The sequence below is a fragment of the Anolis carolinensis genome, chromosome 6 (assembly GCF_035594765.1).
Source record: "Anolis carolinensis isolate JA03-04 chromosome 6, rAnoCar3.1.pri, whole genome shotgun sequence".
In the NCBI taxonomy this organism is placed as follows: Eukaryota; Metazoa; Chordata; class Lepidosauria; order Squamata; family Dactyloidae; genus Anolis; species Anolis carolinensis.
The window spans coordinates 23,147,071-23,169,712 of NC_085846.1; the positions used below are offsets into that span (position 1 = coordinate 23,147,071).

General features: G+C 41.0%; 1 protein-coding gene across 1 annotated transcript; it reads right to left on the bottom strand.

Annotated features, from left to right (window-relative positions):
* On the bottom strand, positions 1–6,156 carry LOC100560660 (pro-adrenomedullin). Its single transcript, XM_003222696.4, has 4 exons — positions 4,027–6,156; positions 3,022–3,116; positions 2,735–2,899; positions 1–775 (listed from the first exon to the last, which is right to left on the bottom strand). Exons 2-4 carry the CDS (start codon positions 3,105–3,107, stop codon positions 547–549), a joined length of 480 nt encoding a protein of 159 aa, XP_003222744.1. The 5' UTR covers positions 3,108–3,116; positions 4,027–6,156; the 3' UTR covers positions 1–546.
* Between the last annotated feature and the right edge of the window lie 16,486 nt (positions 6,157–22,642).

The following is a 22,642-nucleotide window of genomic DNA, read 5'->3' on the forward strand; positions in this document are numbered from 1 at the left end:
AAAAAATATATTTACTTTCAATCTTGTCTCAGAACATTTTATGCACAAAAGACCCCACAACACTTTTAATCCTATGCCGCTCCCCCACCCTACCCACAATGTCATGAGTAGGTAAAGTCAATTTCTCTTTGGCATGTGTGCTATGCCACAGTGCTGAGGTTTTCCAGGGTCTCCTTGGAGATTGCACACCACCTTTTTCCTTGGAGTATTGTAGCATCTTTGTTCTGAATTCTGCTCCTGTGCGAGGCAAGTACTTGGTCCAACTGAAGTACACACATCACTTCACAGAATAAGAACAGGGAGCAGTACAGAACAAGGTAATAGATCCATTCTGAAGACCGCATCCCTGGAACATGGGACGCTAAATGTTGGAGGTAAAACCCACTCCCATCTCAAGTCTCACACAGTGGATCCACTTGCCAAGTCCTTGTTTCTGGAGCAGAGCTTCCTGAGTGCTGGAAGCTACCAGCCTATCCATCTCATCCTTGCAGTGACCAGAGCCTGGTTCTGTTGGTGCCCGTCTTTCTCCTGTCATCCCAGGATCTTCTAAGTGGGAGTGGGCACACCATGCCCAGCTGACCGGCGTTTCCTGCGCCCGTAGCCCATTGGATCTGTTGTGCCTTTGTTGTTCTTGTGGGATTCATCTTTCTGGCTGTTGCCTCCATAACGATAGAGCAGATTGGCAAGGTTCTGGATCTGACAGGTGCCAAGGTGGCATCCTCGCACAGGAGGTGAAGCCATTAGGTGCCGCGGAACTCGGTGACCACGGACAGAGCTGTGGGTTTAGGAAAATCATGGTGAGGAATTTTGGAAACTCAGGTAGAAATGTAAAATCCAGAGCAAAAGGAACCATCTTCTGTATATTGGGAGGAAGTGGGAGCTTATGCCTGAACAAATGCCTAGGCAATAGTTGAGACTTGGACTAAAATGGTCATGTGTCCAAGATATGGCTTTTGCATGATTAAGACACTGCTGTGCCTCTCTCAAAATCAGTTCTGAAGTGACCAAGGCCCTTATACACTGTCATAAAATCCAGATTATCTGCTTTGAACTGAAATATATGGCAGTGTAGACTCATATAATCCAATTAAAATCATATCCATTTTGATAATCCGGATTATATGGCAATATAAAAGGAGCCTAAATGCTCAGGAATAGTAGGAAGTTAGCCAGCTTTCAGATAGTGACCATCTGTCATTTATTAAGCACACACACATATAAAATCTATCCAACACACATACACACAAAAATATAAAATCTATTAAACATATAGATGTGTATACGTGTTTGATCGATTTCAAATATCTCTGTCTCCAAGGAAAGTTAACTACTATAATAGTATAGTTGGCAGAAACATAGGAATAATTGGGTCACAGGGTCACATAAACAGAGCTATAGCAATTCTTGCAGTCTAAAAAGATAACTTTTCCAAGTTTTTCATGGGAAACTGCCTTATATTGTGCTGCCTCCTAGCTCACAATTATCTAGTACATGATATGATGCAATCTAAGTGTGTGAAACAGGAACAGACATTCAGTATAAATACTTGGATATTTATCAAAATAACTTCTAATTAATTCCTTCCTCATACTGTCGGAGGGGGGAATTAAATTTGCAAAAGCACTTGCCTAATAGAAAGCAATTATAAGGAGCAAAGGAAAAAAAACCTAGGGAGGGACTGAAGAGGACTGCAAATATGCTATCTGGAGACAACATTTTTCCAAATGCAAATTGCTGCTAAGTGATTTAAATATACTTCTAGCTAAGTTTAGTGTTCCACAGGACTTTACCTAAAAGCAATAGCTTGGGGACTTATGACTATCCCGATGTGTTTGGACTCTAGCTCCCATCAGCTCCACTCAGCATGACCAATTGTCAGTAGTGATGAAAAATGCAGCTGAAATATCTTAAGTCAAATTGCATTCATATTATAGAATAAAGGGGCACAACTTACAGATTTCAGCACCCATGATTCCTTATTATTACCTATATTGACTAGGGCTGCTGGGAGCTGAAGTCCAAAAACATCTGGGAAGCCACTCTAGGACAGTGGGTCTCAACCTGTGGGTCCACAGATATTTTGGCCTACAACTCCCAGAAAACCCCAGCCAGTTTACCAGCTGTTACAATTTCTGGGAGTTGAAGGCCAAAACATCTGGGGACCGACAGGTTGAGAACCACTGCTCTAGAAGATCTATTGTTGGAAAGGTTGGGCTAGTTCAAAGCTCAGGAAATAAGAAAAAAACTGGTTTCTCTGGAAAGGACTGAAGCGCTGGAAGACAAGACTCTAAAAGTAGTGATGAGCAAACTATCCCTCCTTTAAATGTTGTTGGACACCAACTTCCATCAACTCCAGCCGGCATAGTCAGTGAGAAATGAAGATGACAACTTCAGTCAAATCACAGCTGGAGTGCTTCAAGTGAAGCCGTCTGCTCTTGTGGTTTTTTAAGGAATATGGAGTTGTCTGAAGCCCTTTCCACACAGCTGAATAAAATTCCACATTTTCTACTTTGAACTGGAATATATGGCAGTGTGGACTCAGATAACTCAGTCCAAAGCAGATATTGTGGGATTTTCTGCCTTGATATGCTGAGTTATATGGCTGTGTGGAAGGGCCCTGGAATGATAGGCTAAAAACATTTCCGAACTACAAATAATCCCAGTATCCTCTACTAATGCAATACCTCGCCACCCTCTTCAATGCTATTGCTTCCTCACCCATAATGGCACTTACTTCCTAAACAGGTTTGGCTGGTTTCTTGCTTCCTCCAGCTGTTCCCATCTGATGGATTTTTCACCTGCCTCCAGCCCAGGTTTCTGAGGGGCTCTTCCATTATTTGCTCCTCCATGAATCTTTAGGAGCTGTTCCAGAAAGGAGGCAAAAGGAGGGGGTTGCCGTCTGTGAGAGAAAACATGCAAGAGAAGGGTTACAACTTTAGGAATACCTTGTAATTAAAGAGACAAGAGAAGGAATTCCTCATGATCTCTTTAACCACGGCCCTCCTTAAATCCATGCCTCACCTGTCAGGTATTCCAGATGTCCTCCAGGGCTGACAGGAAGCAGCCATCATCAAACACAGCAGCACAAGAACACTTCTGGCATCCATTATCCTGACCTTTTAAGGGGAAAAAAGAACCAGGATTAATTGGAGAAACAACTCTGCCTGGTTTAACCGGTGCTCACTATCAAGATTCATCAGCAGAGCATCTGAAGTAATAGCAAAAGTGTTTCTGAACATGTGAAGACTAGTTTTCCCTTTCCGACTGACAACTCCAAATAAACCTATTCCATTCACCCACATCTTGGCAGCTGTGAGCTTGAGCATTGTGTACCTCTCTCCCTTCTTATAAATGAAACTTTCAAAAGGAACAGTATTTCTTATTGGATCTTTACTGCTGTTCTGTTAGAAGCAGCCAATTGGATGGTCACATCTTCTTGACGACATTTCCTCCCAAAGACTTGAGGAATATGTGTTGTTGAAGGCTTTCATGGCCGGAATCACCAGAAGCATTCTCTCCTGATGTCTCTCCTGTGACAGTGCTTCTGGAACATGGCCATACAGCCCGGAAAACACACAACAACACTTGAGGAATAATTTGCCTTAGCTATTTAAGCTCTCCATAGAAATGCCAGGCTTTGGAAATACCATAAGAAGAAATGACTCATTAGAAAATACAAACAATGCTTGGTAAGAGATAGAAGGCAGTTGGAACAGTCGAAGACCACAATACAGATGGAAAGATTCACTCTACAGACTCACAATACAGATGGAAAGAAGCCACAGCCGTAAGTCTGCAAGAGCGGATAATAGAGTGACTTGGCAATCCATCATTCATAGGATTGCCATGAGTTGAAGTCAAGTTAACAATAAAGAACATAGCCATTCTTTTTATGATCTCCAGACAGAAAACTGCACTTTTCACTCAAAAAAACCAAGTGGCCAAAATCTTTCATGCAAGTCCAGCACCCATCTCAAAAATCTACATCCCAGAAAACCCGAATCCCAAAGATACTGAGATACTCACTTGAAGGATCTCCAGAAATCAAGTCCAGTAAAGTTCAGTGTGATCTAGTTGGATCTCTTTTCCTTCTTAGGAAGCAGGTAGTTCTGTCTGTCCAGCAACAGTTGAGAGTCTGTGTCAAGCTGGGATGGGAGTGGAGTTTATATGCCACTAGTCAGGAGGTGGAGCCACGGAAAGCTGGTAAGAAGCCTTCGCAACCAGACAGGATGCGGGCAGGACTTCCCTGCATGTTTGGAGGAGATGCAGGGTCTGTATCCTATCCCTGCTCCGGTTTGTGGCTGTTTGACATGCTTTTTGTCATGCACACGCCATAGTCACAGTGACTCATCACAATCCCCTAGCATCCTGTTTGGCACTGCAGGGATCCCATTCCCATCATTTCTCCCTATACGTACATGAAAGGCACCCGATTCCCCGTGGACTTCTCACTCAGACGTACAAACAAACAACATTAGCTGACACACGTACATAACACTTCATTCATATTTCCACTTCCCTGAGCCCAGTGCCATTTGGAGATGTATGTATACTTAGATCTCTGTCAAAACACACATGCACCTCCATCATTTTTTCAAAATGTACAATGGTCCTATACCAAAAAAACCTTATCCCAGAATAGGTTGAGGATTGCCAGGCTACACCAGGTTTTCCTTTCCATTTTGATTCTATACCAGTTGCCAGAAAATCAAAGGACAAGGTCGGATTCTGTGTATTTTAAAACTCATTTTAGGCATCTAGATGACATACTTTGTTGTTCTTGTATACCTTCAATTATTTTCTGACTTCTGGCAATGCTAAGGCCCCTTCTACACAGCTGTATAAAATCCAGATTATCAATGTTGAACTGAATTATATGGAAGTGTAGACTCAGATAATCCAGTTCAAAGTAGTTAATGTGGATTATCTAACTTGATATTATGAATTATATGGCAGTGTAGATTGAAAGGCCCTAAGACAAATCTATCACAGGCTCTTCTGAGGCCAAGCAGGTGAGAACTGCCCACGGTGACTCTCATAGCTGAGCGAGGATTCAAACCCTGTTCTCACAAATCATAGTCCAACAAGCAAACCATTATGCCAACTGGCTCCTATTTGCATGTGTTCATTCCTTTTAATCCTTCAAAATGTCTTGTTAAGTAAGGGCCCTTCCACATAGTCATATAACTTAGAATATCAAGGCAGAAAATCCCACAATATCTGCCATATATTCCAGTTCAAAGCAGATAATGTGGGGTTTTATTCAGCTGTGTGAAAAGGACCTTAGTTAAAGAAATATATCCCAGAATCCTTTGACATACTGGAGGTAATGCTGCAGAACACCTCTGCGACCACATCTGCTCCTTGTGCATGCCATAAATCTTGGTCCAGTTTGCCACCACAAAACCTAAGATTTAGACCTTGCCCCCCGAACTCCGGTTACACTGAATGAGTTACTTTTAGACTGCCACTCCCATAATCCAAAAGAGTAATTTGTCCACATTCTGGATTGCAGGACGTGACATTAGAAAGCCTCCATCCAAACAGTTGTGGTTATTATTATTAATATTTTTGGTCAGATTCCTGACATTCCCAAAGAGAGGATGTAATAGGGCATTGAAAGTCAGGATGTGTTGGTCCATCCTCCCCCCATTCACACACCAAACTATTCTTAGCTGTGGGAACGTGCAGATACACCAGGCTCTTTGGCCAGCTGTTTATGGCCAAGGGTTGACTCACACCTGGGACGATGGGGATTCATTAAAACTTAAAAGCTAGGAGCAAAGAGAGAATAGGAATCATTGGCTATGCCAATGTTGCATTAAGTTTCATCAGCCAGCCCAGTTGCTTTCAGTGCTTGGATATTGTATAAATACTATCCTTGATCTCATAGCCTCTAATTGTCTTGAAGTGCCTGGGACAATCCCTATTAATGTTCTGTCATCCCATTTTTTCAGCTGCTTTTAAAACGCTCTGTTTTCTTAATCCTCCTCCCACATTCCCCTTTTGGCTGGATCTACACTGCCATAGAATGCAGTTTGAAACATTTTTTTTCCGTGTCAGGAGCAACTTGAGAAACTGCAAGTTGCTTCTGGTGTGAGAAAATTGGCCATCTGCAAGGACATTACCCAGGGGACATCCAAATGTTTGATGTTTTGCCATCCTTGTGGGAGGCTTTTCTTATGTCTCCGCGTGGGAAGCTGGAGCTGACAGAAGGAGCTCACCTGCTCTCCCCGGATTCAAACCACCGACCTGTCAAAGAGCATTCTTTCACAAGTGAAAGAACAAGTGACAGACTATTTTTTGCAGTACTCCAGTTTCTTATTTTAAAAATAGCAGAAATATTATAATTTTGACACACTGGGTAAACTGACCCTTTTTCTAATTCAAGCCAATGCTCATAGAAGTATTGTTGTTCACACAAAAATAAATTATGTATTCAGTGGTCTGGTCTGGAACTGTGCGTGCTAGAAAGGTTGTTAATATTTCTTGGATGCTTTCTAAAAATATTCTAAGGATCTCACATATGAAATACACAAAAATTAAGTAAAGTACAATGTGATATATTATAGAAATTAACATCACTCTCTCTAAAACATATAATTAGATCATCAAAGAGCCAAAGACAGATACATTTCAACATGAGCCAGTCATATCTGATGAAACACCTAGAGAACTTACAGCAGTTGGGCACACTATGGTATACACACTATCACAACAGTACGTGTGGAAAAGATCTTGGCATCCTCATGGGCAATAAGTTAAACATGAGCCAACAATGTGATGCGGCAGCTAAAAAAGCCAATGGGATTTTGGCCTGCATAAATAGGAGTATAGTGTCTAGATTCAGGGAAGTCATGCTAGCCCTCTATTCTGCCTTGGTCAGACCACACCTGGAATCACACTGTGTCCAATTCTGGTCACTGCAATTTAAGGGAAATGTTGACAAGCTGGAATGTGTCCAGAGGAGGGTGACTAAAATGATCAAGAGTGGAGAACAAGCCCTATGAGGAGCGGCTTAAAGAGCTGGGCATATTTAGCCTACAGAAGAGAAGGCTGAGAGGAGACATGAGAGCCATGTATAAATATGGGAGAGGAAATCATAGGGAGGAGGGAGCAAGCTTGTTTTCTGCAGCCTGGAGACTAGAATGCGGAACAATGGCTTTAAACTACAGGAAAGGAGATTCCACTTGAACATTAGGAAGAACTGTGAGAGAGCTGTTCAGCAGTGGAACTCTCCGCCCCGGAGTGTGGTGGAGGCTACTTCTTTGGAGGCTTTTAAGCAGAGACTGGATGGCCATCTGTCAGGGGTGCTTTGAATGCGATTTCCTGCTTCTTGGCAGGGAGTTGGACTGGATGGCCCATGAGGTCTCTTCCAACTCTACTATTCTATGATTCCAGTCATGAAAGCCTTCAACAACATAACTAATTATCTGATTTCCTATTTTCCAAAAGTACATATAATGTTTACTGTTCACTTTTTTTTTTTACAAATCTTAATACTAAAAAAACTTAATATTAAAAATTACAGGACTCCACATATGTGTTATCTTACAGCCCTGTACTTTTTAATATTGAGATTTTGTTAAAGAAAATAAGATGTTTTGGGGACCCTATAGGTACTTCTGAACCAAAACAAAGTCACAATGTCACCATAACTGTACATACTCTGGTATGACGTCACCTAAAATGTGGGAAGACCCCTGAAAGATGAGTGGGCATAACTGGTTAGAGCTGGTCAAGGCTTCAAGACCTCCTTCCCAGGGTGGCGATGGGGTGGGGGTAGTCTAAGAGAGTTTGTTTTTCATTTTGTCCTTGGATGTTTATGATTTTTCCTCAGCAGCTGGAAGGAGCCGGAAAAAATACACACGTGACGTTTGTGCGTCTACAACGAAGGAACAATGGGGGGCCAGAAATGGGTGGCAAGGAGGAAACAGCTGGGGCTCCCGGTTGGAAAGGAGATCGGGTATTGGCTATGGGTGAAAGACCAAGCAGAGAAGCTTTGGGATTGTGGTGGAGAGGATAGGCCAGAGTCCATCCATAAAATCCATAGAATCATAGAGTTGGAAGAAATCATAAGGGCCATCCAGTCTAATCCTCTTCTTGTCATGCAGCAAAATGCAATCAAAATATCTCCAAAAGATAGTCATCCAGTCTATGCTTTAAAACCTCCGGAGAAGGAGACTCCACCACACTCCAAGGCTGCATATTCCACTGTCAAACAGCTCATACTGTCAGGAAATTCATCCTAATGGTTAGGTGGATCCCCCCCCCCCCATAATTTGAATCCATTGCTCCATGTCCTAGTCTCCAGAGCACAGAAAACAAGTTTGCCCCCTCCTTGCTATAACATCCTTGGGGTATCATGCCCCCTTTCAGCCTTCTTTTCTCCAAGCTAAACATACCCACTTCTCACAGCTGTTCCTCATAGGACTTGGTTTCTAAACCATTGATCATTTTAATTGCCCTTCTCTGGGCGCATTCCAGTTTTGAATTGTGGTGCCAAGAACTGGACATAGTATTCCAGGTGAGGTCTGACCAAAGCAGAATAGAGTGGGACTATGACTTCCCTCAATCTGGATGCTATACTCCTATTGATGAAGCCTAAGATCAAATCAGGTGACGTTTACTTCTAGGAAGTAGAGCAATAACCAATCTCGATAAAATAGTGAAAAGTAGAGACATCACACTAGCAATGAAGATCTGCATAGTTAAAGCAAAGGTATTCCCTGTAGTAACCTATGGATGCGAGAGCTGGACCATAGGGAAGGCTGAGTGAAGGAAGATAGATGCTTTTGAACTGTGATGTTGGAGGATAATTCTGAGAGTGCCCTGGACTGCAAGAAGATCCAACCAGCCCAAATAAAGCCTGACTGCTAGGAGCCCCAGGTGGTGCAATGGGCCAAACCCTTGTGCTGGCAGGACTGCTGACCAATAGGTCAGCAGTTCAAATCTGGGGAGAGCTGGTGAGCTCCCTCTGTCAGCTCCAGCTCCCCATGCGGAGAAATGAGAGAAGTCTCCCACAAAGATGGTAAAACATCAAACATCCAGGTGTCCCCTGTGCAACATCCTTGCAGACAGCCACTTCTCTCACACCAGAAGCAACTTGCAGTTTCTCAAGTCATTCCTATATTTAAAAAAGCCCGACTGCTCACTGAAGGGAAGGATATTAGAGACAAAGATGAAGTACTTTGACCACATCATGAGAAGACAGGAAAGCTTGGAGATGATAATGATTCTGGGGAAAATGGAAGGAAAAAGGAAGAAGGGCTGTCCAAGGGCAAGATGGATGAATGTTAATCCTTGAAGTGACTGGCTTGAAGGAGCTGGGAATGGCCACGGCTGACAGGGAGCTCTGGCATGGACAGGTCCATGAGGTCACGAAGAGTCAGAAGCGACCGAACGAATAAACAACAATAAAAGATCACATTAGCTTTTTTAGCTGCCACATCACACTGTTCAGTTTGTGGTTTAATAAAACTCCTAGCACCCTTCTACACAGGCACATAACCCTGAATATTAAGACAGAAAATCCCATAATATCTGCTTTGAGCTGGGTTATCTGAGTCCACACTGCCATAGATTCCAGTTCAAAGCATAAAATGTGGGATTTTATTCAACTGTGTGGAAGGAGACCTAGATCACACATACTGTTTTCAACCCAGCTGTTACCCATCCTATATTGGTGCTTTCCATTTTTATTGCCTAATAAGTAAATGTATACTGTACATTTCCCCCTGTGGAAATTAATTTTGTTAGTTTTGACCCAGCTCTCTAATCTGCTAAGATCATTTTGGATCCTGATACTACCCTTTGGGTATTAGTTATCCTTCCCAATTTGGTGTCATCTGCAAATTTGGTAAGCTTGGCTTCTATTCCAACATCCAAGTCATTGTTAAAGAAGACATGCTTATCAAATCCAAACGGTGAGAAGACCCCAATGGGGCCTGATTTCCAAAAGACTGAGCATTAGAAGAATCTGGAGAATGAGAGGATTGGAAGGAACTGGAGCTGTAGGTATCTGAGCAAACTGTCACAGTGGGCCAGAGGTATCCCTCAGAGTCTTATTTACCACCAGGCTAGAGGCAGGAGGTCATGATGAAAACACCCTTCTTGTGCCTCAAATTCATCTCACTGAGTCATTGTCCCTTGACTTCATCATTCCTCAAAGCCAAAAAACTGATAGAAGCAGCAAGTGCAAAAATACCACACTGTAAAGAAGAAAGAAGCACACTGATAAATGCATGTATGGGATGAGGAAAGAGGTGACTCATCTGATCTACCTTGGTAAACATCTCAGGAAACTTAGATTATCAAAGACGTTGGAGGAAACTAAAATACTTGTTCTGAGTCAGGAAACCATACTCTCCATCAATTTACAGATAAAACTGGGAAATGTGTGGCCAAGCAACAGCAAAGTATGACCAAGATGACGAAAGTTATTCATTAGGCAGAACAGACAAGCTCAGGTGTGTTGTAGTCATTTACTTTCACCCGAGGTCCCTTCTACACTGCCTGTGCATATCAAAATCTGGGGATATTCAGGTCCTGCTGGATACAATGGCATAACAAAATTGTATGCGTTGTACAAAATAGAAAATTTGTTTTTGAGGAAGAGGGCTATTGTTAACCCATGGATAGTTGAAGGCACATTACAACAATTGCAGAATCCATGGATACAGAGGGTCAATTACATATGAGAAGATGGTATGGAACCAGTGAAAAAAATTAAATGACAGAGGATTGTTTCTGCCAAATCAGGCAGTTGGTGGGTATGTGGACTGGGACAGATTTGTTTCTTAGGAACTTTTCCCACTGTGTATATATAACTGATGGACATAACTTCTAGTTGTTCCCATTTGGTAGTCTGAATTAGTCATCCCAATTTTTCAGCTGTTCTTCAAATATCCCAGTTTCTCTTTCCTCCTCTCACTCTCGCCCTTTGTCCTCAGTTTACCTCAGTTGCTGCTGACTAAATTCCAAATACCAAAGGAATTTGTGCCCAGCAATTGGGAAATGAAGGAGACAGAATATTGCCTTTCCCTGAAGACTCAGACAAAAGAAAACTGCTGCAGCCTCTCTTAACCCCTTAAATTATGTTGTCATCCTGATCACATCCTAAGGTTGTTTAGCCACATTGTCCTAGTTTGCATCTATAAAATGCAGGAGGTTATAAAGGGACATTGGGTCTCCCTTGGGCAAAAAAAAAATCTCTATCTCAGCCTGACCTTTCCTCCAAGGCCTTTTCTCCAGTACGCTGGCATCTCAGACCCAGTTCATGGATGGTGGTGGTGGTGACACATTGCGCTCCAGCATCCAAAGCAGAAGCTGTGTGCCCTTTCCGCATCCTCCATTTAGAAACCACCTGTGTATTTTGTCACCCGCAGCATTGTGGTGGCTATTTCCAGACTCCGGGACCTTGTCTATATTTATGTTGATTCTGAATATCTCCCTTGAACTTTTAAGAATTGCATCCCTTTTGGATGGACAAAGGAAAGGAAACGGATGAGGAAACAAAAGGGAACGTGTCAAGGGAGGGCCAGATCTTTTCAGAGCAACTTCTTGTAACTGGGGACTCTTCAGAAGAGCAATGTGCGCATTTGTGGAGAGGGGGAATTTCTTTTGAGGGGTTGGTTAAGTTTGTTATTTTACAAAAGCTTCATTCCAAAAAATCAGATAAGGTAATGATTTCATAACACTGGTATGCACTGATAAATTTCCTGATTGAACCTTGAGTTTCCCCTTAGCAGGGAAAGGTATTTTGCAATCCACTGACACATACACACTCTCACTCCATGGCCTTTTGCTTTTTTTGTTACGGTTCAGCTTCGGCCCCAACCCTGGCAACTTTAAAATCTTAATGTTTTAGCCCTCGGTCAGGTTTTTGCCCTGAAATTAGATGGCACTAAACTGGAAATCCTAGGCCACATAGGCATTGTTGCTGTCAAAATAGATTAGTCAGACTTTGCTAAATACTTTGGGGTTTTTGTTTTGTTTTTGTTTTTTTTGGGGGGGGGGTTGCTGTGCCAGGTCAGGTAGCAAAATGACATGGACTTTAGTCATAAGGCAGCTGCCAGCCCCTTCTGAGGTGCCATTTGAGTTCATTTTTCCAGGTTTTTAGTGTCATGCTTCCTATCTCTCTTTGGCACAACACACGTTTGCAGGTCCCTGTTTGTAACACTTCCCAGAACAAAGAGGAAACCGCTCACAATGTCTCAAATCAGACATATCCAGTGGATAAATATTTATGCTAGGTGCAGAATTCAAGGCCTGACTCACAGGATGCTCATAGGTACACGTATATTGTACATAACACTCTCTTTTTGAGACAATAGACAATAACAAAGCATTTTCCTCATGAAGGAAGCTTTCACAAACAAACAAGAAAACATGAAAAACTCACATGCTTCAAGCACCGTAGTCAGTGAAACTGTTATATTTGCATAAGATTACTATCGGATAACTGTGAATCAGTCTGAGATCTGTGAATAGTAAACTATGGGTACAGAAGATATCTCAGGTGTTGCCTTTTCCATGGTGGTGTGTCAATTGTCCAATGTTCTCCCAAGAAAGGTTTGCTTGACATGGCCATCCATATTTTCTAATGGATTTCTAGGTTGGATTTCGGCCATAATCATGCTTTGAGTGAATACTTTGAGCAGGCTGATTATTTACACTGGATACTTTGTAACAGTCTTTTAATCCAGTTAGTGTTTCTCTTTCTTTTAGTGATATATTTTTGTTTGAGTTTTTAACCCATTTAAAGACTTGATCACAACTCTCATCACAATTGTGTTGTTTAAGCAATTTCAAACTTGTCGTTATTGGAACAATCACATTTACACTTCCACAACTCGCTGCTATTGTGCAATACTGATACTTTGTTCATGTGCATTCCTCCAATCTGTGTTATGCGCAGCCTCATTTCTTCCCTGCGTTTGCTCTATCTAATTGTATGCATATTTGCCATAATTGTGCTTTAACTTCCTCATGTAATAAAATTATGAAAGCTATGTTTCTGTGAAAAAGGCATGTAAAAAAATAAATTTGGGAGATCCCTAGAAAGGATCACTCATGTATCCACCTTGGAGGGACTACCAATCAGTACAAGGGTTCTGGTATCTAATGTTGCTGAAATTGTCTTTGCTGTTGTTAATAATTCACATATTTCCATTTGCAGTATAGCCTAAATCATTCACAAAGAGCTTGTTCTACATTTATTAGCAATTACCCTGACGGAGAAGCCCCCGATGGCGCAGCGGATTAAACCACTGAGCTACTGAACTTGCAGACTGAAATGTCAGTGGTTCAAATCCGGGGAGCGGGGTGAGCTCCCATTGTTAACCCCAGCTTCTGCCAACCTAGCAATCCAAAAACGTGCAAATGTGAGTAGATCAATAGGTACCGCTTCAACGGGAAGGTAACAGCACTCCATGCAGTCATGCCAGCCACATGAGCACTTGGAGATGTCTACAGACAAAGCCAGCTCTTCAGCTTAGAAATTGAGATGAGCACCAACCCCCAGAGTCGGATACGACTAGACTTAATGTCAGGGAAAACCTTATGGAAAGCACTGCCCAGTCCACTAGAAAACAAGAGCCCTGTCTATATTGTCCAGAAAAGAAATTGTCCATACTGGTCTCGGAGGCATTTACATACATCGTCCTGAACTGGCAGGGTGTCAAAGTCCAATCAAACCAGCTAGGCTAAGAAAGTCAAGACTAAACTCACAGTGAGTATGGTTATCAGTCCTGTATATATGAACCCTTAGTCAAATTTTCAGGATTGGCCCAAGACATTTGGCTGGCTGGGACAGTAAACTAGATGGTGGCCTTTATACAGAAATGAATTGGCCTGGATCTTAACGACAAAATGGGCAACTTGATGATATCCTCTGAGGGTAACAGGCTGTAACGTAGGGGTTACATACATCTTTTTATTTCAACATATGGCCATGGGTTTCAGGAAAAACAGCCAAGAGCTTGCCACAACTGTGTGTCTGGAACCGGAGGCAGTTACTGCAATTTGCCAAAAGATAGTTTGGCAGAATCTGGAGATTAACCTCACTGTCAGAGAAGTTAACACAGCATAACAGGATGGTCAGTGGGAGGCGTAAAAAGAAAACCACTTTATAGTGTGATGAATTATATGATGATTCTATTTTTAGTGTCACATCTAAAGTGGATGTGTATGATCCCTTGGTTTCTTGTTTAAGAATGATGTGACTCAACCTCATCAGAACCAAGAGATTGCTCACTCAAATGAAACTTTTCCACAATTAAATATATATTAGAGATTCTATGTAAACATTAAGAAGATCTTTGTGATGGTTTGCTACTTTGGATTGTCATATACTCTCCTTCTCCAAAGGTTTTTAAACCTTTGAAGAGGTTGGATGACCATCTGTTAGGAATGCCTTGATTGTGTGTTGTTCCATGACAGGGGGTTGGACTGGATGGCCTTTGTGCTTCTGTTTCGAGAGTGCATAAAAAAGGGAGAACAAGAGAATTGCAGAGAGAGCAAAGTTGCAAAGTTAGCACATCTGAGGTTCCTCTCAAAAGGTATTTGGAAGTCAGCAGAGGTCAATGGAGGTAAGGTGATATATTTTGGGAGTGCTTCAGTTGTGCATTCCTGTGTGGCAGAAGGCTGGACTAGGTAGTCATTGCAGCCCATTCCAATTCTGCACTTCTATGACATCTTAAAACTGACTGTAGATTTGTGGCCATGTTAGAATGCTAACAACCTGCCTGTCCCCAACTACACTTAACTGTAATATTTTACAATCAGCTCAAATCACTAAGGAACTCATCCCACAAACGGGGAAAGTGGGGATCTTCTGTCCATCTTTCCCCCTTTTAAGCCTTTTGGAGTTGGGTAAGACGAGACTCCTGAAGATGGAGTTTTGTCTCCATTTCCATGTGCTGTGGAAACGGAGCTCCACAGTGTCCCACTGGAAGTGCCCTTATGTCATGTCACGGTCTCCATGGGACTTCTGTGGGGCTTTGTTTCTACACTGCATGGAAACAGAGCCAAAAGTCAATCTGATGAGGTCCAAAGACAGGCATTTCAATCCACAGAGCCCAGTCCTGGCACTATTCTTGTATTGCACCATCTGTAGAGACAGAAGCTCTTGCAGTTGTAATGCACTCTGTTGCTTACGCAACAAGTGGCAGAGCTGGCAAGACCATTGCATCCTTCCCCTGCTAGTGCCAATCTATCTCCCTTTCCCCCCTATTGCTTCTTCTCTTTCCCCTTTTTTTGCAAATTACCACTTATTATACTTCTTAGATTTTCCATGAACCAAAGATTGTATCACAACCAGAGGTCTCTGGTGACCCTTTTTCCAGATGAATCCAAACCTAAATCAAGTGCTGTCCTTCTTTGACTGTCTTGTGGCTCAAAGGAATGCAAAGTAAATACATCGAATGCTTACCATAAAGGCCACCACGATAAACATTGGTTGAAATATGTTCAGTCTTTTCAACTTAATAATGTTTCATTGAGGGAAGTAACTGGCTTGAATGGCTGGGTGCAAGTTTTATAGCTTTGTTGATAACATTCACAGTCATAAGTTGTCAATAGCATTAACTATGGGGTATGATCTAATCACTTTCATTATTTCTTAAGTGGAACAACAAACCTGACGAAGGCTATAAGTCGTGTCTCTTTATTGTGAGTCTGTGAAAGACCTGTTGTGAAAACAATACAGAACCATGTTTTGAATGGAATCTTCCACTATGGATTCCTGCAGAAAAAAATATTCAGGGTTTTTCCTGATGTATGCCTCACTGTTGCTTCTTACAAGCTTTAGACATTTAATAGCTGTATAGAAGAGGGAATTCCAGCTTATCATGAAACCAAATAACAAGCAACACCTGCTGAAATTTCCTCTTCTAAGCAACAATTGAAAATACAGGTGCTCTCTCCAGTTTTCAATCTGGCAAGCCCTACCTCTGGTTATTTTAGCTTTCAACTTCCGCAAGCCAATTGTCAGCGATTCTGAGAAATGAAATCCAAAACAGCTGGAGAGACAAAAGTTGAGAGCCACTGCCCTGTGAATATTTATTCTCATCTCCCACTGAGTTCAATAGATCTTGATTGTATGTTTTGGAACGTAGCCTTGACTGATAAGCACCTATGCTTACACAGAAAGATGAAATGTCTATTGTTTTAGAACCAAAAATGGATCTACAAATGAGGGCCATTTGGGGGAAATAAACATACTTGGATTATATCAGGAAATTAACATTTTGCCCTTAGTGCTTTATTACTGTAAAGGAAGAAGATATAATTTGCCTCCCTCCTGCATCACCATTTTGCTAGATCTGGAAAGTACCTTCATAATTGGAATGCACTTTCATGGAATTGCTCTCACTTCCAAGAAAAGTAGTTATAAATTTTGAAACGATACTTTCATAAACGCTATGTAAGCTATAGCCTGTTGCCCCCCAAAAACTAAATATTGGGATGAAGTGTATTAAAAGAAGCTACCCAAAAGGATAAAGAAGCAAAATAACCAGTTTTGTGGCAGCTAAATAATAATAATAATAATAATAATAATAATAATAATAATAATAATAATATTGGTCCCGGTGGTGATGGGCACACTGGGTGCCGTGCCAAAAGATCTCAGCCGGCATTTGGAAACAATAGACATTGACAAAATTACGATCTGCCAACTGCAAAAGGCCATCCTACTGGGATCTGCATGCATCATCCGAAAATACATCACACAGTCCTAGACACTTGGGAAGTGTTCGACTTGTGATTTTGTGAAACAAAATCCAGCATAAACTATCTTGTTTGCTGTGTCATACAACGTCGTTGTGTCAATAATAATAATAATAACTTTATTTTTATACCCCGCCCCATCTCCCCGAAGGGACTCGGGGCGGCTTACATGGGGCCTTGCCCGATAAAACAATCAAATATCAAAACACAGCAATAAAACAGTTATCCAATAAAAACATCAATTACAGTTAAAACAACTGAACAACTATGAGTTCAAGTGGGCAAGAGCTAAATATACAATTACTGAAACAGAATGCTTAACATTGTATATACCATTGAAATTTGTAAGAAATGTTGCAGCATATCTCATTTATTTCATTTATTTCTATAGTACCATCAGTGCTCATTGTGCCCTAAATGAGCAGTTTGTTGCTCTGTGTTTTCAAGTTGTTTCCAACCTATAGTGACCCTAAGGTGGCTCAACCACAATGTTTTCTTTGCAAGTTTTATTCAGAAGAGGTTTGACATTGCCTTTCTCAGAGGCTGAGAAGTGTGATGTGTCCAAGGTGACCCAGTGGGTTTCATGGTCAAGTGTGGGGTCTGCAGAGATGTAATCCAACACTTAAACCACTATGCCACACTGGCTCCCACATGAGCAGTTTAGAATTGTTAATTTGTCAGTTCCCTGCCTTCTAGCTTCCAATCTAAAAAGACGTGGCACACAAGGAAGAGGAAATTGCAGATAGGGAAGGGTTTACGTCTAGCAGATTCCGGCTGGCGTTTTTTCTCTCAATTGGGAAGGAAGAAGGACCTAGGCATGATGGACCTATGATGCCCACCTGGCCTCTTCTGCCTCCAAAGCTCCAAAGATCAGTCAGAGGCTGACGGTTTAACTGAGGATTTAGAGAAGACTGTGGGCTTTCCTGTGGCACAAGTGATGGGCTCTCAAGTCTGGGAAATTCAGGTCTGGGAAATGATGTTTCTCTCCATGAGAAAACTGGCTCGGAAAGTACAGGGCCTCAAGGCCAGTCTGAGGAGTCAATAGTAGATAAAGATTCGTGTGAAGAGCTGAGCAATAAGAAGGAGTCTCAGGAGAAGCCACCTGTAGCTACGGAGATCAACAAAAGTCACCATTTAAAAATCAGAGCCAAAAATAGAGTATGCCGGGTTGAGAGATTACATGGGAAAGTTGTGAAGAAAATTCACAGGAGACATAATGCTTCCATGGGTGGCTATTAAACAACGAATTGTTTACTCTAAGGGCAGTTCAGGCAACGCTGTGTTAGAGTGAGAAGTTAAGCCTGAGTTCTCTTGTTCATGGTTCAAGTCAAGCCTTGATTTTGAATTTAATATATCCTGGAAGTTTTCTATGTTTCTGTTCATGTACTTTTGCTCAAGTATTACTAGTTATATCTTCCTGATTGTGGATTTATGCTGTATCTGTGATTCCTGGCCATTCCTGGACTTCGTGATCTTTGGAACTTTAGAAGACATTTGGATTATTGTTGGTCCTCACCTTTTGCTAAACCTTTTGGGTTTATATATCTTCCTTTTTTATTCCTGATTTTAATATGCTTTTCATTTGTTTTTACAATAAACTGTTTGCTTGTATTCCTGGACTCTTGTGTGGTGCAGTCGTCATAGGTGTTTCCAGGCCTGGAGTGCAACAGCTACACCATTGGGAAATGGAGAAGAGCTTTTCATCAATTGCCAGGCCAAGGCAGAAAGGACATTGGCTGTTCACGTTCAGGGTTTCAGCTTAATCAGTGATGTCCTCCTTCATCCTCTCTTTGCCACCATGTTTATTTTATTTGTTAATTATCATATAACATTGCATAGTTATTGAGTGTGCACAAAAAATCAGTGTGTAATTTTTAAAAATCCAGTTTGCTTATGTACTACACACATCCTTCAAATGGAGAACGGAGAATGCCCTATTGGTATATTCACTTTAATGAATTCCTCCCAGTACCATGAAGATACCACCCTCTTTTGTTGTAGCCTATTAATCCGCACTACCTGCAGACAGAAGGATGTGTGGGAAACTGATGCTTTTTGTTAATCTGTTGAATTAATTTTATTTTTACTTATTTACTTACTTTATTTATATCTTGCCATTCTCTCCATAGGGACTCAAGGCAGCTAACAATAACACGACACAATCCAAGGATTAACAACCTCAGTCAGCCTTTCACATTCAGTAGGGTTAAGGGCACAGGACACAACCTGTGGGTACTAGATGTTTTGGCCTTTAACTCCCAGAAATCCTAACATCTGTTAAACTGGCTGGGATTTCTGGGAGTTGTAGGCCAAAACACCTGGGGACCCATAGGTTGAGAACCACTGATCTATGCTCAACTTATACCAAAACTTGATCATAGAATTGCACTGGAGGACCTATAATGTCTCGAAAATAATCTCTAGAAATCTCCAGGTCCTCCAGTACAACTTGGCAGAACTCATGCTTGAGAACCTAGGGATTCCTAGAGAAAACATGTTAAAAATACCCATGAATAATCAAATCCCCAAAAATAAAAAATGCAAATGTGGAGGGACAACTGTATTCTATATAAAAAGGCTGCCCTCCAGTGGCCTTCTGAATATTGACTGTTTTTTTATTGAGAGGAATGTCTGAAACAAACATAGAAGCATGAAAGTATGTAGTGATTCCCACATCATCATCATCATCATCAATAATAATAATAATAATAATAATAATAATAATAATAATAATAATAATAATAATAATGTTTATCTATACCCTGCTTTTTCTCTTCATAAGGAGACTCAAAGCAGCCAACCCACAGGTACAAAATACATCATGCTGGCTTATGAAGATCAGAAGTTGTAGAAGCACCACTATAAGATCAAGGTTGGATTTGTCTGGTCCTTTATTAATGTAGAGTAAATCTTTGTTGCCAGCTCTTGTGATGCCTAGTATTTTCCTGCTCAGACCAATTAGTCATGTCATAGCTGTAATACAATGCATAAGCCATTTTTGTTTATATCTCTTATGTTTCTGGAAAAACACAATGAGTCCCACTTTTGGGGAGAAGTCATCATGTAATTAAAGTGATTGATGTTGAAATGTATCAATAGTATTAAAGAAAATAGAAAACATTACATCCATATCAAGGAACGCATTCAAATATGTTTCAGTATTTCATTTCATATTAATTTAGTTTTAACTTTTCTCTCAAATCTGATTTCTGAGAATGTTCATACCATGATTTAAAGGGTACAGATGAAATCACAAAATGTTTAATATTTAAACATAGTTAAAACAATTACAACATTAAAATAGAATTATAAACGATTTAAAAGCACAACAATAAAATACAGCATTCTTTGCCTTTCCTCAGAGCAGATACATTGCTGAAAGTTAATCTGCATTGGATGCAAATTAGTCATGGTGGTCATGTGTGCCAAGTTAATCTTCTGTGGGACTCACAGTGCTCTCTGCAGTGTCCTCTGCCATTGCCCCCCAAAAACTTCCAAGTGGTTATGTGAGCCAAGTTTGGTCCAGATCCATTGTTGGTGGAGTTCACAGTGCTCTCTGGATGTGGGTGAACTACAACTCCCATTATCCAGGATCAAACCCACCAGTATGTAAAGTTGGTCATGGTGGGTATGTGTGCCAAGTTAGCTCCATCTTCTGCAGGATTCACAGTGCTCTCTGTGGGTGAACTATAACTCTCATCATCCAGAATCAATTACCTCAAAACTCCTCCAATGTTTTTGGTTGGTCATGGTGGATCTGTGTGCCAAGTTTGGTCCAGATCCATTGTCAGTGGGAGTCACAGGACTCCCTGGATGCATTTTCCACATACAAACATAGCAACATACATACATGCAAACATATTTTCACTTTTATTATACATATAAATTTATGTTTCGCCTTTTATTGTTTTTTAATGCTATGATAATGCAAAATTAGTTTAAATATAAGAAAGGTGAGATTATGAAGATGTACAGAAATATGATTGCAGGACCAAATAATTGTGAATCATCACAATTGCATTAATGAAAAGGTGCAAAATTGAAGGTGTTCAATCTGGTATCTATCCACAATCTACGCTAACATAATTGTAACAGAATAGCAGGTTGGTGCAATAAAGTCCCAAGTCCTTAATAATAAATGTATCAAGTTCAACAATCAGCTCTGTTAACTGTGTTTCTTCAACTCCAAATTACCCCTTACATTTAAAGGATATGGAGACTTTATTATATGAGTAATCCTTGTGTGCTTTTAAAACTATGCTACATAAATCCAATAATGGCAGCAAGCACCAAATTATAAGCCCTGAAGTTGCAATTGTATCCACATTTGCATGAAAGTTAAGTCCTATTCAGCTCGATCAGATCTGTATCTCAAGTACAATCAGTCTTCCACATTCACTGGGATTAGGAACCTTCGGGAAAGTGAAAAAATGCAAATAAAATGAAAATAGCCCAGGCTGTGGCGCAGGCTGGTGAACAGTCAGCTGCAGCCAGCTGCAACAAATCACTCTGACCAAGAGGTCATGAGTTCGAGGCCAGCTCGGAGCTGCGTTTGTCTCTGTCTTTGTTCTATGTTAAGGCATTGAATGTTTGCCTTATATGTGTAATGTGATCCGCCTTGAGTGCCCCTCGGGGTGAGAAGGGCGGAATATAAATACTGTAAATAAAATAAATAAAATAAATAAACACATTGTTGTTGTTTTTTACCTGAGAGAACACATCTCTAGGAATTTCTTCTATCATCTCTATAGACAATTTCTGTTGGATCATAGGTTCACATTGGAGGATTTAGAAATTCCTAGCAAGAAAATATCCAGAAATCTCTAGGTCCTCCAGCATTGAACTGGAGGACCTAGTCCTAAGGCAAATACTTAAATTGTAATCAAATCTTTAAATTTGGAGGGATGATCACATAGTTTTGTATAGTCTATCTAAAAGCTAATAATAAAAGGGCCGCTGGATGGCAGCATATTACAAGGGAAAGAAATAACAGAGACTACTTAAAAGGAGGAGCAGCAAGGAAGAGCTGGGATACTTGAAAGCTTAACAAGTTATTTTTGGCATAAGGTTTCTTGGATAGCAGCCCATGAAAGCTTGTGCCAAATCAAACTTGTTAGCCTTGAAGGTGCCATAAGACTCTTTGTGAGTTTTGCTTGCAGTGGGCTAACACAGCTACCGCCATTTGGACATGTTTGAAGAAGGATATAATAGTTTGCTGGTGTGAGAGCAGAGCTTAAGCTGCCAAGCCTGCCATTAGCCGTCACTCAACTTTGGTACCTGTGAGCTCAGCTCTTTTCGATGCCAACTTTCAAAACATGTGTTAAATGTTTGAATGGTTTAAGTGGTTGTGAAACACCTCTTTAGCAGTTAAGATGCAATCAACGGAGCGGTTCGCAATGGCTACGGCAGATCAATTCCATTGGATGACTCTGAGTTCTAGTACTATTATTGAGATGGGATCTCTCTCTACATAATTTCGTCCTTTTGTCCTTTATGTGTTCCCTCACTTTAGGCCCCATCTACACTACCATATAATACAGATGGTAACTCATATATATGGGACTCACATAATGTAGATTAACTTCCTTGAACTGCATTATTTTAGTCTACACTGACTATATAATGCTATTTCAAACTGAGATATATGGCAATGTAGATGGGGCCTAAGTCATTTTTCATTCCCCAAGTAATATTTAGCCTCTCCAACTTCTCATTCCACACCAGCCCTTTCATTCACCTTTTGATCCATCATTCCTATTTTTGGGTGCTCCTAGACTGAAGAATTTCATTATGCAACTGTCTTGTCTCAAGCACAGAATTTTACATGGTGTCCACCCTATATCTTCTATTTGCAACCTTAACAGTCACTGTGTAGTGGTTGAGCATTGAACTACGACTCTAGGGAATATGG